The sequence below is a fragment of the Lissotriton vulgaris genome, chromosome 11, assembly GCF_964263255.1.
Source record: "Lissotriton vulgaris chromosome 11, aLisVul1.2, whole genome shotgun sequence".
Taxonomy (NCBI): Eukaryota; Metazoa; Chordata; class Amphibia; order Caudata; family Salamandridae; genus Lissotriton; species Lissotriton vulgaris.
The window spans coordinates 163,157,261-163,171,871 of record NC_141699.1 but is presented as its reverse complement, the minus strand read 5'-3'; the positions used below and the strand labels follow the sequence as shown (position 1 = coordinate 163,171,871).

The 14,611-nt window shown below is 43.9% G+C and overlaps 1 protein-coding gene across 1 annotated transcript in view; it reads left to right on the top strand.

The window, feature by feature from the left end:
- PPP1CC (protein phosphatase 1 catalytic subunit gamma) overlaps positions 1–14,611 on the top strand; it is a 275,755-nt gene that overhangs the window by 196,883 nt on the left and 64,261 nt on the right. The window contains exon 5 of the mRNA XM_086943027.1: positions 2,320–2,543. Coding sequence (XP_086799153.1) covers positions 2,320–2,543 — 224 coding nt within the window. The remainder of the gene's footprint in view (positions 1–2,319; positions 2,544–14,611) is intronic.

Here is a 14,611-nt window from a genome sequence, read left to right as displayed (position 1 = left end):
GAGGGTGGAGAAATGCACAGCATAGTGAATCAAAAGCTGTATTTAACCTCCAGTCTCCTTTCAGCCATGGAGAAATCAGACCCCCAGATCTCAAAAAGCTGAACCTCTCGATCTGGCTCTTAATCTGAGTTTGGTTACTTGAACCTTCCACCAGAACGTATGACTAGCATTAGTGGGGGCTAGAAGACCTACTACAATGTCCTGCTACGCAGCTAAGTGGAAGCAATTTGTTTATTGTGGTAACAATCCTATCAACCCTGTATGCTTCCATACAAAACATCTGCTAACTTTCAACAGTCAGCGTTGACTTACACCTCCATCAAACTACACCTAGCGGCAATAGCTGCATAGGTACAAAATAGACTGCATTTGTCGTTTAGAGTACCAGTGATCAAAGCCTTCATGGAAGGACTAAAGTCATACCACCTAAACTTCCACCTGCTCTAGTGTGTAATCTTAACATATTCCTCACGATTAATGGGCCCACCTTTTGAGCCAATGCACAAATGCGAACACAGTTCCTCTCCTGGAAAACCTCTTGCCTCATTGCAATCACTTCATTAAGGAGAGTGAATTACAGGCATTAACCATACAAGAAGCATTTTTCCAACTACACAAAATGGTTCTTCGTACCAATCCTACATTTTTACCTAAGGTAGTATTTGCATTTCACATAAATCAGTCGGTAGGATTACCCATATTCTTCCCTCAACCTGAATTAGTGGCAGAACAAGCTTTACACACTTTAGATGTTAGAAGAGCACTCTTGTACTACATTGAAAGGACAGTCTTTTCGTAAAACAAATTTGCCTTTGCGCTACCACACAAGGGCAATCCTATTTCCAAATCTGGTATTGCAAGGTGAATTAAGTGCATTCTAACCTGCTATACAAAAGCAAAGAGAACCCGAACTGTACCCCCTAAGGCACAATCGACTTGGAAGCTAGGGACCACTATAGCTTTTTTGGGAAACATTCCCATAGTTTACATTTGCAAAGCTGCAACATGGCTACACCACACATTCACTCAACACTATTGTCTGGATGTGTTAGCGAGACAACAGCCAATGTTGGTAAAGTAGTACATAAGACACTTATTTAAGACTACGCTACAGGTTAGCCACCACTTTGGGAGAATACTGCTAAATAGTCTATGCACAGCATGTGATCTACAGCTCACATGCCTCGAATGGATAATGTCCGTTACCCAGTAAACCTGTTCTTGGCATGTAGAGCTGTAGATTTACATGCACCCACCTCCCCCAGATATCGCTATCTGCTGTAGTTGTCTATTTAATTTACATACATACACATGGAAATTTATTCATTACTACTACTCCATTCTCGCCCTCTGCGGCAAACAATCTAACAATGGGGTCGATGCCCAGGCGGCCTATCACCAAAAGGAGTCACCTACCTCATGACTGAAAAGACTTCTTCCAAGAAAAATAAAGTGCAAACATCCGGACCTAACACTAGATGGCGGGCTATGCACAGCATGTGAATCAACAGCTCTACATGCCAAGAACAGAGGCTTATGTAGTAGGGGATCTCTGTGTATAGTCATAATCATGTGAATAGTCCCGGGGTCCATGCACATGGGTGGGACTATTCACATGATTATGACTATCAGACACCCCTATTACAGAACTGGAGTTACAGGTAAGAAACTACTCCTTACTGGGTAAGTAACATCATCCTTTCTTGGTCATGGGTTTTGTAAAATCTGATTATTTCAGCTGCTGGGCCATCACCAACTTTAAAAGTAAATAAAATATAGGAAAAAATCAGTTTCTCATAGCACACATTGCAATAGATGCCCCTGGCACTGAAGAGAGCTACTTGTGTAAATTTGCCCCTGGTCAAAGAGCCGAATACAATCACTCTGAAGGGAGGCAGCGGCTGAAGCGGGCTGACCCTTTCCTTTACAGTACCTCATTTCCACAGGACTGTTGAAACCAAACAGATGGGTAGCTTAAATGCATGTGCTGGCTTCCTTTTTTTCTTCAGTAGAGCAGATGCTAGTGAGTAGTTGATTGGTGGTTTTCTTGCTCTGCCTGTGCTCAAAGCCTGCACTTAAACGTCCTTATTAATGTAGGTCTATACTGTACCAGGTGGATAAGAATTTGAATGGGTCAATCTAGCCTTTAAGGTATTTACTCCTGTTGCTCTGCACAAGGTTTTAATGAACAAAAATTAAGATTGGGTATTTACTTGTGGCTTTATGGAACATGAGAATTTCGAAATGTTTCCTAGTTTGAAAAAGGAAAATTCTCTATCTGAACCATGCTTTTTTATTAAATAGTCCTGTTTTTCACAGGCCTGTCACCAGATCTTCAGTCTATGGAACAGATAAGGCGGATTATGCGTCCTACTGATGTTCCAGATCAGGGTCTTCTGTGTGATCTGTTGTGGTCTGATCCTGACAAAGATGTGTTGGGATGGGGAGAGAATGACCGGGGAGTTTCCTTCACTTTTGGAGCTGAAGTTGTTGCAAAATTTCTCCATAAACATGACTTGGATCTTATATGCAGAGCTCACCAGGTAAGTGTAATAATCCTCATCCTAGCTGATTATTTTGGAATAACCATGTTTTATATTACCAAATTGCAGTTGGATTTCTTCAACCCTTCCTTGTTCTCACATGATCTGATTTAAGTTCCCGCATGCTTTGTTACTTGCTTTATAGTCTCAAACCATTTTTCTCTTAAATTGTGGAAAAATGTAAAACTATAAACCTGAATAGGAATAAATGTGCAGAGGGGCTGCAGTCTGGGAGGGGACCATAAATTAAAGGTGGTTCAGAATCCTAGATTGATATCAAATGTATAAAACACCAGAAAAGCTAGCCTGTAGGAAGCTATGATTTTCGTTTAAAGTTTTACATAGAATGAACTTGACCCAAAGGTATCGGAGCGCTTTACATGAGCACCAGTTAGGTTACAGACATACATTTTTGATAGGCACGGGAAGATATAGTGATTTACCCTCATTCACTGTATGGTGAGCTTCCCTGCCGAGACTCTAACCTGGTTCACCAGCTTAAAAGTCGCCTGCTCTTGCCATTTGGTCACATAATCTCCCCAACGTTGTGGAGGAAATGTTATCCAAATAATTTCAAAATATTGCTAAATGGAGGCAGCTGTTGTGCTTAAGTGCGTTCTACTGATTTGAAATTAACAGATCTAATTCCTGCTTTCTTTTCTACACTTATAGGAGAATTCAACATGTTTATTCTAAACTGTGCCTAGCACGGTAAGACTTGGCTTCATGTAGCTTCAGATGTTGCCAGACAATTTGAAAGTCCAACATTAGAACAGCACTACTTGTGCGCCAGGTCCCAAAACACTTACTACTGCCATCTATACATAGATGTGAAATACGGTGTATCTGTAGTTAAGGTTTTCCTATTTATCATAAACACTGAATTTTCCAATCTGGTGATTCTGAAGCCCTTTGAGATCTAAAACTTTGCATTAGAAAAGGCACATTTTCTTTAACCATTTTTATTGCATTTACTTAGTAGCTTCATTGATGCAACACATTGATATAGTACATTGACAGTATGAGGACAATTTTTCTTTTTTTTTGTGCCTACTTAACAAGTTTGTGAATGCCTTGGTTTTATATCATGAGCTTGTACAACCAATTATACGTAAAACATGCAAAGCTACTTCTGTTCAGGACCTACTTGAACACTAATTAAGGTACTTTCCATTCCAAGTCTACAACCATTCTTTTGGATGTTATGGGAGACCACGATGAAAACCCCAAAGTCATTAGGCTATTTCACTGCATCTTCTGAGCATGGGGTAAAACATCGGCTCATGAGGAGTCCGGCAAGGAAAATGGAGACAATAGGATGACACAAGCACCCTCCTCCAGATTTATGCTGAAGAATAACTATGCTGAAGAATAACTGGTCAGGGTCCCCCAGGCACACAAGGAAATGCACTTGTTAAGGTGAGTAAAACATTATTCCACCGGACTCACTATAGGTTGGAAAGTTCGCCAAGAACTTTCCAGCCTGCTACTATGGGGTACCTCCACAGCACTCTTGATGCTTCCTGCATTATAGCTCCTGCCTCGCCTGGCCCCACTTGAGTGACGCTCTGCACCAATGAGCTTCATTGGGTAATAGCGGAGATTTCCAGTAAATGGCTATGAACCTACATGTGATCAGTAATGCAAAATCAATTACAGGATTTGTAGCCCTAGATGCTTCCAGGTGTTTGAATAGCCCTAGCAAGGTGTCCTCTGGGGACGCCCAGTCACTTCTGTTTGCGCTACAAAAACCACATCCGTGTCACAGCAGCTGCAAACCTCCAATATCTGCCTCCCAGTTGCTGCCATCAGGGTGCATTTGGAGGGAGATCCAGACATACGATGTGGTGTTGCCAGAGTAAGATAGACCCTCTGAAGAATATTATGAGTAATCTATTGGACTTTAACATTCTGTGACACTTTCTTGGGATGTTTGTGATCTCTCTCCCACTTTTGTTGGGGCTTTGCCCACATCCCCCTTCCAGCATCTGGGAGTCATACATGCTCTATGCTAGAGCGCAAAGCAGTTGATGAGCCTGCACCTTACACCCATTATGTATATTGTTTGTATTAAAGGGTGGTAGTCGGTAATGACCCGTGTCTGTAATGCCACACATTCTCCATTGCAGCCAACAAATTGCCATAAGCCAACAAATGGCCTGCTGTGAGCCCATACTACTCTTGTAAGATATTATAGGGCAATAGTACTCCATCTCGGAGTATTCCAAGCACGTTGAAGCCTCGATTCCCAAGTCTCCACTCGCACCTTGCCCTTTGGAAAAGCCAATTTGAATTAAAAATTGACAGCCCATTGCAGGCTATATTGACACATTTGTGTTAATTTTCTTTAATCCCTTGAACATGCGTGGAATTCCCCTGCAGTGCGAGCGAATTCTATGAATGCATGATTCGGGCGGCCCCCAGCAGTCCGTACACGCCCACCGTGACGTCTGACTGCCTGGGGCTGTCTGCATGGAAAGGGTTAAAAAGCTGTTAATGTCAATAAATTAGTAAATGACAAATATTCACAATTTTTTCAAAATTTATTGCAGGACAAAGTAGCTGCTTTTAAGCTAGATTTGTGCTATAGAAATGCCATATACATATGTACATAGACCGTGGAGGAGAAGATGTAGATTGGCACCTAGAGCTTCTAACTTTAAAACTGGGGTGCCGGGTTAAAATCTTGGCCACTGCTCCACATTTTATTCTGGGCAAATCTCTTTAACCCCTTCCACGCTGATGACGAGCTGGGCTCGTCATGGCGTAGCCTCCTCGCACGCTGATGACGAGCCCAGCTCGTCACGTAAAGTGCGCTTTTAAAAAACTCCGCACAGGAGCGGAATTGCGCTAGCGCGCATGCGGTTAATATCCCCTTGCGGAAACAAAGTGAAAAGTAGTCTGATTCAGTTGTAAAGCTCTCTAATATACTGGGGCCAGGTTTGCGTTAATATGAAACTTAAAAAACAAAGCTGGAAAACTAGTGCTGCTCCTTTGGGAAAGCACATTCTACCAGTTTTCGATTACTGTTCATTATAGCACTTTTTTGTGGCTCCTGGATGTTGAAGCATTGAACTCTGGCTTTTGGGGGGGAGAGGTGGGGGGGTTCCTTGCTAAACATTTATTTACTTGATGTTTAAGACTGCATTTTTTTGACAGTTATTTTGTCCAGCATTTTTATGAAGTCATTTGTGTGGCAGAAAATAGAAGGCTGTGTTCCACTGAATTCTCCCAGAAGAGTGGAAGATACCGGTGAGGACATAAAGAGCAAAGGGAATTAAAATAAAACTTAATTCCCTGCAGGAGGGCCAACACGCGTGGAGTGTACTTTAAGAGCGTCTGGAAAAGATTGAACATGGTCTTACTCTACCACTGATCATTCTACCTCCTTGTAAAGACTCTCAAAGGGTTTGAAATAAAAGATCTATATACAAAAGTCTGAGTGCCTAATCTTTTGAAATCTGTGTTGCGCAGAATAGGCTTAAACATTCCAGTTAACTGGTGATCAGCTCCTTCATCTTCTCCCTCAGACTGCAACATCAGTCCTTAAGCATCTCCTGTACAAGGTTCTAGTTTTTACTTCACCTGTTCCGTTTACAACTACAACAGCTGTCCGGGCAATCTCTGCCTGTAACTTAATGTGTTTTTTAAAGCCCATTCATTCTGAATGGCATCTTTTCTAAAAAGTCTACATCGGAGGATGAAAGTCTGAGTGGCCCCCTGACATGCGAACCTAGGACATGAGAGCAAACCGATCTTTCAAGTGGATGCACTAGCTCACTGCCACCACATCTAGCAAAAAAGGTTAATCCCAAGGAGATCGAGGTGAAAGTCCTGTTCCTCAAACTTCATTATTTTTCAAGACTCCTTTCTGAACCCTACAAAAGGGACATCTCGTTCAAGGTCTTAGTCTGCAGTTGCATAGCAGATTTGTAGAACTCTGCATACTTTATATTAAACCTTGCATGGGAGAATATGGTTAAAATCCCATTGACTACGAAAGTTCAGCTCTAAGCTGCTTCCAAAATTAGCATTCCAATAACACAACTGGCTTCACCTTCTGGAGACTTTTACTACCCTTTGCCCTATTTATTGTAACCTGCAATAGAGCTTTTTCTAAGACCTGCTTCTACAATCTCTGCTTTGGATAATTTATTGAACGTATCCAAATAACCATATTGGTTTCCTTCAAGGACCCTTCTTCCCCTTCCCAAAATGTCGGTGTCAGCTGCAAGGAAATGGCATGTTAAGGCTCCATTCTCCACTGTACCTCTGTCAACAAATCAAGACAGTTTGAGATAACATATGGGACCTCAGAAATGGTAGTCTTGTACTACTGTCTTCCTTGCGGGTAATGATGGACCCTTATCTGATTCATTACAATACTTCACTGAGATTCTCGTGACTAGACTTTCAAAAAGTTTTATAAAGGAATGGTGAAGTTGAATCATATTGGTGCTGCTGCTGATTCTTCAGATCTAGTCACTTGTGACAGTCTTATCATGCAACACCATTCCTGATGTTGTCTTGCCGGCCTTTCAACCTAAAGATCAGATACCTGGAGGACAGGGTATAGGATGTGAAGGGACGCTCCAGAAGAAATAATGTCCGCCTAATTGGGCTAACAAAAGGGGCGGAGGGACAAGATGTGGATGTCTTTTTGGAGGGATGGCTCAATGATATTCTCCACTCCTCCTGAAATCCTCCTACTCTCCTCTCTTGTACATAGAGAGCGCATCGAATCCCTGGTATAAAACCGGCACCGGGATCTGGGGCACATCTACTTATTTTTAAATTGCTTTACTTCAAGGACCAACATGATTTTACTTGAAACTAGGAAGCTGGCGGAAATCAAATTTGTCAATGTTAAGGTCCTCTTCTTCCTGGATTACATGCTCAGGGTGCAGCTTTAACAAGGATCTTTCATCAAAGTAAAACAGAAGCTCTGCCAACTGTACATTATATATTCATTGCTCTATCCTGCAAGACTTAGTGTGGTCTTGATGCAGGCTTCATGTGCATTCTTCTGCTTTTCCAGGAAGTCTGTTGCCGGCTTCAACTATGTAACATCTAGTCCATTGTAGTAACACGATCCCCATGCTTCCAATCTGCAAGTAGTAGCGGGAGTTTTGCTTCCATAGATTCCCTGGTTCGTTCTGACATCCAGTTGATCATCTGGGGAGTCCCACCGCTCCAACGGTTGCGTCTGGTCCATGTCTGCAGAGCTTGCAACTGACCGATCAGCTCAGCCACGGTCTGCAATGTGTATCAGTTATTCACAGAGGCGAAGGGTAATGTGCAACATCTCATCAGCTTGCCGCAACTGATTCAATCACTGCGTCAAGCGGAGGCCCACAATCTCACTTGTGTGGTAAAATGTCACAAAGTACGTATGACTCACATTTACATCGTCGGCAGCGGCCATATTTCACTTTATGCTAACGCTCCAATCAGTACAGTCTGCTTTATCAGTTCCTTCATAACTGATGTGTTATCCTTTGGTAGAGCTCCGGTCCAGCCACCACCAATGTTTTAACTTGTGCTCGCTGTGCTGCCATGCTCGTCGCACTTCACCTGGGTGCTTCAATCACTGCTGCCAATGTCCAGGGTCTTGTTTCTGTTAATGTATACAGTAGGGGTCCACTGTTAATTTCTACTGAACACTGTACTTACCTCGTTCTATACACTCGTAGGGCATGCGCAGAGCTACTGACTGTACTGTTCAGACCTTCCCAGGAGGTAACCCCACCATTACAATCTGCATATCGGAGTGTCCTCGCCACTAATCACCCTCACAGCCAACAATATCATGAGTAAGTTCAGCCTCTGTGTGTTTGATTCCCTGCACAGGCCTCTGCTCCAATGGATCTTGGCCTTCCTGTGCCACTTTCCTATCCTTGCTTGGGCCTCATCACCACTCTGCACTCTTCTGCCTGGCCAGGTCCCTCAGCGTTCATGCATTCCTTCTCCAGTATGAAGGAGCTCACTATGTCCCTCGTCAGTGTTCCCACTGGTCTGACCGGAATCTTCTCTCTAGCATGTCATACAGGCAGTACCAGGCAATCCAGGGCCTGACCTCATCCAGGACTACAATTAGAACTGTAGTATTACTTACAATATCTGCCTGGGTCTGGAGGCTCCTCCTGTAGACTCCTCCGGTGTAGGCCACCCCGCAGTCAATCCCTCGCGGGAGATCCAGGCTTGGGCACTTTCAGGGGACCCAGGGTGCCATGCCACACCTCCACTCTCCTAACGGGCAGTACGCACGTTCTCTAGCGTCGTGGCTCCATAGCGAGCAATGTGGTTCATGCACCCTTGTTCCGGGTGGCTCTCGGACCGCAGTCACTGCCGGGCAAATCTATCCACTGCTTCTAAGCTGCGAGTCACCGGCCAACACAAGGGTTCCACTGCCTCAACTAGTGCCGTCCCAAAGGTTTCCGCACCCCATTCGGTTCCATCAAATACACACGTCTGCCCCCGCTGGCTCCGCGCTGCAGACTCTGCTTCTATATCAGGGAAATGTCTTGGATAATGGAACCTGTGGCGGAGCGATGTCCGATTGCGTCCATGTTTCCCCTGCAGGCCATGCTCCCATTCCACCTCTTCTGCCTTCTCCAGTAAGGGGGTTTTGAGAGGAGTAGAACTAAACATCTGTGGCAAAAAGGTGCTGAACATTGGATAAAATGACATGACTCTCAGAAAACCCATTTTTGCACAGTCATTCAACCACAGAAACCATGTCTTTTTCCACTGGACAGCAGGAAATCCACATCAGTCTAGGAATCTTGCTGCAGAAATTGTTCCTCTGCCGAAAATTAAAGCCCTTTATTCCTCTTAACTGTCTGGTTCAAGTGAACAGATTCTGGGCCATCCTCTCCGTGGAGCTGGCAAACCAATGGATGCAGAGAAATTCTGAATTCTTGCTCTTTAAGTCTACCTACCACAAGGGGATTGGATTTGCTTCACACCTTGAGGATGTGTATTTTCATATTGCATTAGTAGGAAAACTGAATATTCCTGAGGTTTCTTGTTTGGTAAGACCAATGCAATGTTCTGCTCTCATTGAACTAAAACTCAATGTGCATGACACCAGTTGCAGCATACCTGGGTAGACTAGAAATTATCTGTCCATACAAGAATTGGCTAAGCAAAGCCTAAACAAAGCCTAAACATCTGTTGTAGTTAAACTGCACTTTAGGACCACCCTAACCAGTATGGACCTGCAGGGTTGATCATTAAAAATCAGTGACCCACCTATCTATTACCTGGGGCAGCGTTGGACACTGGGCAGCAAATAATATCCTTTGGACAAGAGACAATTTCAGTTGTTCCTTGTCCCATCTTAAGTGTATGGTCAGTTTAATAGATCTAATCTAGGGCCCTACACGATTTACGGGGTTTCTTCTTTTTTTGTTTTAACTCCTGCTCTACTTCACCTTTAGACCTCCAACAGGTCCTAGATAATTGCATACAGTGAGATTAAACCATTCCAATGGTTAGTAAGATGAAAAACCAGAGGCGGTCCCTTCCACTAAGACATTCAAAATCCATTTAAAGTTGCCACTGCAACTTTAAAGAGCTGGGAAACCCATGCAGGTACAATATTTCCTAAATAGCTGTCACACCAGATGTATCAAATTTATGCAGTCTGTGGTCCTCTAAACTTTGACAGCAATGACGACCAAGCCCTTTTTTTTTTATACATAGGGACATAATACACTACTGTGGCAAGTGGGTTGTAGAAGATCCAGACTGTTCCTTTGAAGCACGGGGACACAGTATTGAAAATGCAGATGTAGATTCAATTTGCAATGCCTATAGAGAATCATGATCTCTTAGCAGAACTTTAAAATAAATGGGCTGCAACTATATCCTTAAAGCCCCAAAGTGGTTATGCCAGTGGTGGTTTACCAGACTACTTAACCTGTTTAAACCACCACACAGGAGGATTCAATCCAGACTAGATTTGGCCAACAATTTCAAGGACTATTTCTTGCACCAGAGCTTAACATCTTTAAAATTTACAGCATGGCTCTGAACACAAGATGTCCTTCAGGATTGTATGGACATTTTAACCCCTTCACTGCTGATGACTAGCTCAGCTAGTCATCCGCCACGGTGGACGTGTGCGGATGACGAGCTGAGCTCGTCATGTAACGCGGTTTTTAGAAAAAAGCTGCACAGCGCAAAAATAACCCCCGCACGCATGTGGTTAAGGGAATCCTAATACCCAAGTGGACCAGTGTGCATCTGAACCATGGAGAGTAACGGACTAGAAAGTGTTGTGAAGCATTGCTTCCATGCTGCTATAATTGGCCAGGTCTGACTTCTGGTGCTCTAGTAAATCCTGCTGCTCTTACAGCTTACAAAACATTTCATTCAGAAGTCTTTCAACAGGGCTCCTGTAATTGAAGATTTTCTGGAAAGCATTGGTGTGTCTGCCTTTGTAACTCCATGTGGCATTTGCAAAACTCATGGGTCCCCTTTTGAACATGTACAAAAGTACTCATTACAGCATGCTCCTTAGGAGGCTGTAGTTTTATTTCATTTTCAGCAGTGACATCTGCTGGCAAGATTCAAGCCCTTGCCCAAGGAAAATTGCAGTTTTCTATAAAAGCAAAGTGGGCATGGGGACATGTCAAGTTTTCTACCCAAAGTTTGACTTGCATGTTAATTGGACTTTTTCGCTCCCTACGTTCCTCTAATTATCCTGCTTTGCCAACTGAAAGATCATTATACACTTATTGCAAAGAGGGTCATGCATGATTGTCTTATTCACTGATGTTCCTAAACTTGGGATAATCCCTACTGCATTTGGGTACCCCGAACAGCTGTCACTTTGTAGCCATAGATGTTTAGGTACAGGGAGGCATTAAAAAAAAAATGCAGGTTGGATTCACAAATATATATATTTTTTAATAGCCTGCATTGCAGCATCTAGCTAAAGTGTAACGGAGTGTAAAGACACCCCTGTCTAAACCTTCAAGATCAAACTAGTCTGTCTTGGCAGCGATCAGTGTGAAGTCTTTCACCCACAGTGTCTCATTTACCAGTGAAGATTCTCAGAATGATTCCAGCCTCTGACATTCAGACACCCCTATCTCCTATGGACAATCCACCAAGACCAGTCCGGGCAAAAAGCACATCCATGTTTCCACATGACAAATGTCTCACCCTGGCGTACTTTACAAACACCTGAAAGACCAGACGAAGACTAATTGTGTCTCCATCTGCAGGTTCATATTCAATGAATAGCAACTTCTACACCAATCACTCCCTTACATACTTTGTTTGACTTCACTTTCTATCATGTCTTGATGGAGGAGCTTCAACTTTGTCATTATGGAAACTTTGCAACCCAGCCCTTCTTACTGACCAACACTACATGTGACACCACCAGGCTTAACGAGAATGGTAGAAGACGACAAATGTTTCACCAGCAACCATCAAGATAGATTCCCTAAGAAAATAGTCAGACAAAAACCCTATGTTCGAAGCATATGGGCTGCAGATGGTACATTATGAATAGATCGCCATCTGGTGTTGGGCTCGGATGATTGCACTTTGTTTTTCTCTTGGAGAGTCTTTTGTAGCTTGGTGACTCCTCCTTTGGTTGGTAGTGCGCATGGGCATCGGCTCCATCCTTAGATTGTTTTTTTCCGCCATCGGGTTCGGATGAGGATTGAGACGCTCCAGAGCGACTTCGAAAAGAAGTGACTTATCGGCGCGTATTCCGTTTCCAATTCAACGGTATTGTTATCGAACGCGATTTCATTTCCATTCCGGCGCGTTTAGACTCCAACATTGAAGAAAAAACTTTGATCTACGTCGACTAACAGGAGGCCTTTCTCGACTTAGTCAAGCCCGGAGTCCATGGAAAGGACTCCATTCAAGAAATGTCCAACGTGTGGTGCTAAGTTTCCACACAAGGACCTACACGAGGTGTGCAACCTCTGCCTATCGCCTGAACATGAATCCAGGGACTGCAAAGCCTGCGCAGCATTCTCCTCCAAGTCGACGATTAGAAATCGTCGAGCACGAAGACACGAGGTTTCCAGAATGCAGTCGGAGGCGATCCCGGAGCTGTTCGAAGACCAGCACCTCGATGAAGAAGAGGATCATGAGGATCAGTCTGGGTTGGAAGGGGACGAGTCGGATGTCGAAGAACTCGACATGCAACAAACCGTGAGTGACGACGTCCCCTTACCAAAAAACCGACCCCGTGTGGTAACGACCCTGCCTTCGAGCCCGGTCAAACTGCAGAAAAAAGTTTCCGACGCCCCGCCACTGAAACCGAAACTCTCGGTCTCCCACCATGTCGGATCCGAGAAGAGGTCGACTTCGACGCCGAAGCTCCATGCAAGGGAAAGCTCGGCATCGAAACATTCCATGTCGAAACAGAAACATGATTCGACGTCCAAGACTCACTCGACACCGAAAAAATCGGCAAGCCGGGCCGAAGAGGCTGAAATGCCAGAAACCGGTCCCCGGTAGCTTGTTTCCTTCCCAGTGTAAGAATTGGCTTTTGTAGTTTGGTTTGCCCTGTTCCCATCATGCACTGGGACAGGAACAGACTAATTTGCATACAGCCAGGTTCTGAAACTGGGATGGTGCAGTGAGCTAAAAAACGGTGTTGGATCTAACCCTGATCTCTTGACTGGGTGAGGGTATTCTGTTTAATTCAGAGAGACTGTCCCTCACCACCCCTTGTTGTAAATATGTTAAGGAGACATGCATGGCTTAGAGTCTCAGGGTTCAAACAAGAAGTACAAACATCCTTATTGAATCAACCCTTTGATCAGAAAACACTTTTTGGCTCAAGCACAGATGAGACCTTTGAAAAGATGAAGAAAGATACAGAAACGGCTAAGTCAATGGGAGCATTACAACAGCCAACACAAAGGGGTTCCTTTCGTAGATCCACCTATAGAGGAAGCTCAAAAAATACAGGAACAAATCAGCAATCCACCTCTTTTACACCTACGTCACCCAAAGGTAATTCAAGAGGTAGTTACAGAGGTAACAACAACAAGGGTAGAGGCCGCGGAAATAATAACCGCAACTCCCCAACCCCAAAACAGTGACTTAATACAACTTCCCCCAGACCACATAACACCGGTCGGGGGACGTCTATCACAGTTCCTACCTGTCTGGGAAAACATCACATCAGACAAGTGGGTGAGACAAATTATCCAACATGGTTATTGCCTAGAACTCACAGCTACCCCACCAAACATCCCCCCCAAACAGCGTCCAATGAGTCAAGATCTGACATTGTTAAAAGAAGTACTATCACTGCTACAAAAGCATGCCATAGAGAAGGTTCCAAAAGATCAACAAGGGACAGGAGTATACTCTCTATACTTCTTCCTAATCCCCAAAAAAGATGGGTCTCTAAGACCAATCTTAGACCTCAGACCTCTCAATGCATACATAAATTCAGAACATTTCCACATGGTCACGCTCCAACAGGTACTTCCTTTACTGAAGAAAGGGGACTTTCTTTCTACACTGGATCTAAAAGACGCTTACTTTCGTATCCCAATTCACAAAGCCCACAGGAAATACCTAAGGTTTGTAGTGGAAGGACAACATTATCAATTCAAAGTCCTTCCGTTCGGGGTCACAACGACACCAAGAGTGTTCACAAAATGCCTAGCTGTGGTGGCAGCACACCTAAGAAGACCACAAATACATGTCTTCCCCTACTTGGACGATTGGTTAATAAAGGCCAAGTCACAAGAATGTTTTCACAACACACAGAAGACGAGTCAATTGCTGCACCACCTAGGGTTTACGGTGAACTACAAAAAATTACACCTGCAACCAAACAAAATTCAGCAATACCTGGGGGCTACTATAGACTCAGAGCCATAGCATACCCCAATCCAATCAGGATACAGACAATGGTCAGGTTAATACAAAGATTTCAACCACAACACTCACTACCAGCACGAGTGTTTATGCAGCTGTTGGGCATGTCGTCATACTGCATACTGCTAATACCACATGCCAGACTACAAATGCATCCACTACAGGAGTGTCTAGCGACACAGTGGAATCAGGCT